Below are 1,297 nucleotides of genomic sequence, written 5' to 3'. Positions count from 1 at the left end.
TCTCCTCCTCCACCAGATGTTTGAAGCTGAACTGGGTTTGTTTTCATGTTGACATTTTGGAGCCGGAGTCTCTGCACGACGTAGGCGGTACCTTTGATACAAAAGCTCCGCCCACTCACTGACAGGCGCATCACACTTTTCTTTAAACCTTAATTAAATAAAAACTAAATATATTTTAAAATGCAGCAACGTGAGAGGTGTCAGCAAAAATCAGCACCTGCAAAAAGTTGCCATTAGCTGTTTCTTTTTTTGTTTGCTTTAAATGAAAAACACGTCCCATTCATTTAGATGGAGGGGGCGGAGCTTAACGGTTGTACCTGAACGAGCCACCGGGGGGCGATCACCGTCGGAGGCTTCGTTATAAAAACATGCGTGAACACATCGCCACCTGGTGGCCCGGGGAGAAATTATTTTACTTTATTTGGCGGAACTTTTTAAAAGTCAAAGTCGCCAGAAACCTCAGCGCTCAGATTATTAGTTACGACTAATCTCAGCTACAACGAGATTACACCTGACTCAGGGATTGTGAGTTTTCAGTTGGCTGTGGCGGCCATCTTGAATTGGGTTGTCGTACATCCGATGTTTACTTCGTGAAATGTTCGTTAACGTTTGTCCAGTGGTTCTTGAGATATTTTGCTGACAGACAGACAGAGTTGACTCTGGTGGTTTTAATTATTGGGAGCACTCTCAGCTACTACCACACCAAATCCTCGGCCCCTAAAAGGTAAATCAGCTGTAGAGGCGCATCCAGTCATTTAGTCTGGGGGTGCAGAGATATTTTGCTAACAGACAAGACTTGCTTTATTATTCAAACCAGCTGCAGAACTTCAGGATCAGAAACCATCCTGCGTCTTACACGCGCAGCAGCACGCACGCACGCAGTCAGGGCGCGCGCGCGCGGCTCCACCCCTCCGTGCGCGCGGCGGAGGGAGGATCATGTCGCTGCGTGTTCCTGCCGGAGGTCGAGCCTCGTAGAGCCGGAGCGGAGAGAGAGAGAGCTGCTCGGTGTGCGTGTGCGGGTCCGGAGCTGCGCGCGGACCCTCCTCTGATGGATCCCTGATCCGGTCCACCAGTCCGGTCTCAGCTCCTTCCTGCGGTTCGCTCCGGTTCGGCCGCCACCATGGGGTTCTACGGCACCCTGAAGCTCATCTTCTACAAGGTGAGTATCGATTATTGATCGATCTGTGCGCGCGGGAACTGAAGGTTGTCTGATGCGTGCTCAGCCGGGATGACGAGGCGTTTCTCATTCGCGTGCGCGCGTGTGTGTTCGTGCGTGTGTGTGGACCACTGCGGAACC

At 51.4% G+C, this 1,297-nt stretch overlaps 1 protein-coding gene across 1 annotated transcript in view; it reads left to right on the top strand.

Moving 5' to 3' along the window:
- Positions 1-985: 985 nt before the first annotated feature.
- LOC119417260 (F-box/WD repeat-containing protein 7) overlaps positions 986-1,297 on the top strand; it is a gene marked incomplete in the record, with an annotated part of 18,888 nt that continues 18,576 nt past the window's right edge. The window contains 1 exon segment of the mRNA XM_037684473.1: positions 986-1,159. Within this exon segment, the coding sequence (XP_037540401.1) occupies positions 1,121-1,159 (39 nt within the window).

Source organism: Nematolebias whitei, chromosome 1, assembly GCF_014905685.2.
Source record: "Nematolebias whitei isolate Nwh7 chromosome 1, NemWhi1, whole genome shotgun sequence".
Lineage (NCBI taxonomy): Eukaryota > Metazoa > Chordata > Actinopteri > Cyprinodontiformes > Rivulidae > Nematolebias > Nematolebias whitei.
Note: the sequence above shows the minus strand (reverse complement) of the source record. Positions and strands in the feature narration are given on the sequence as shown.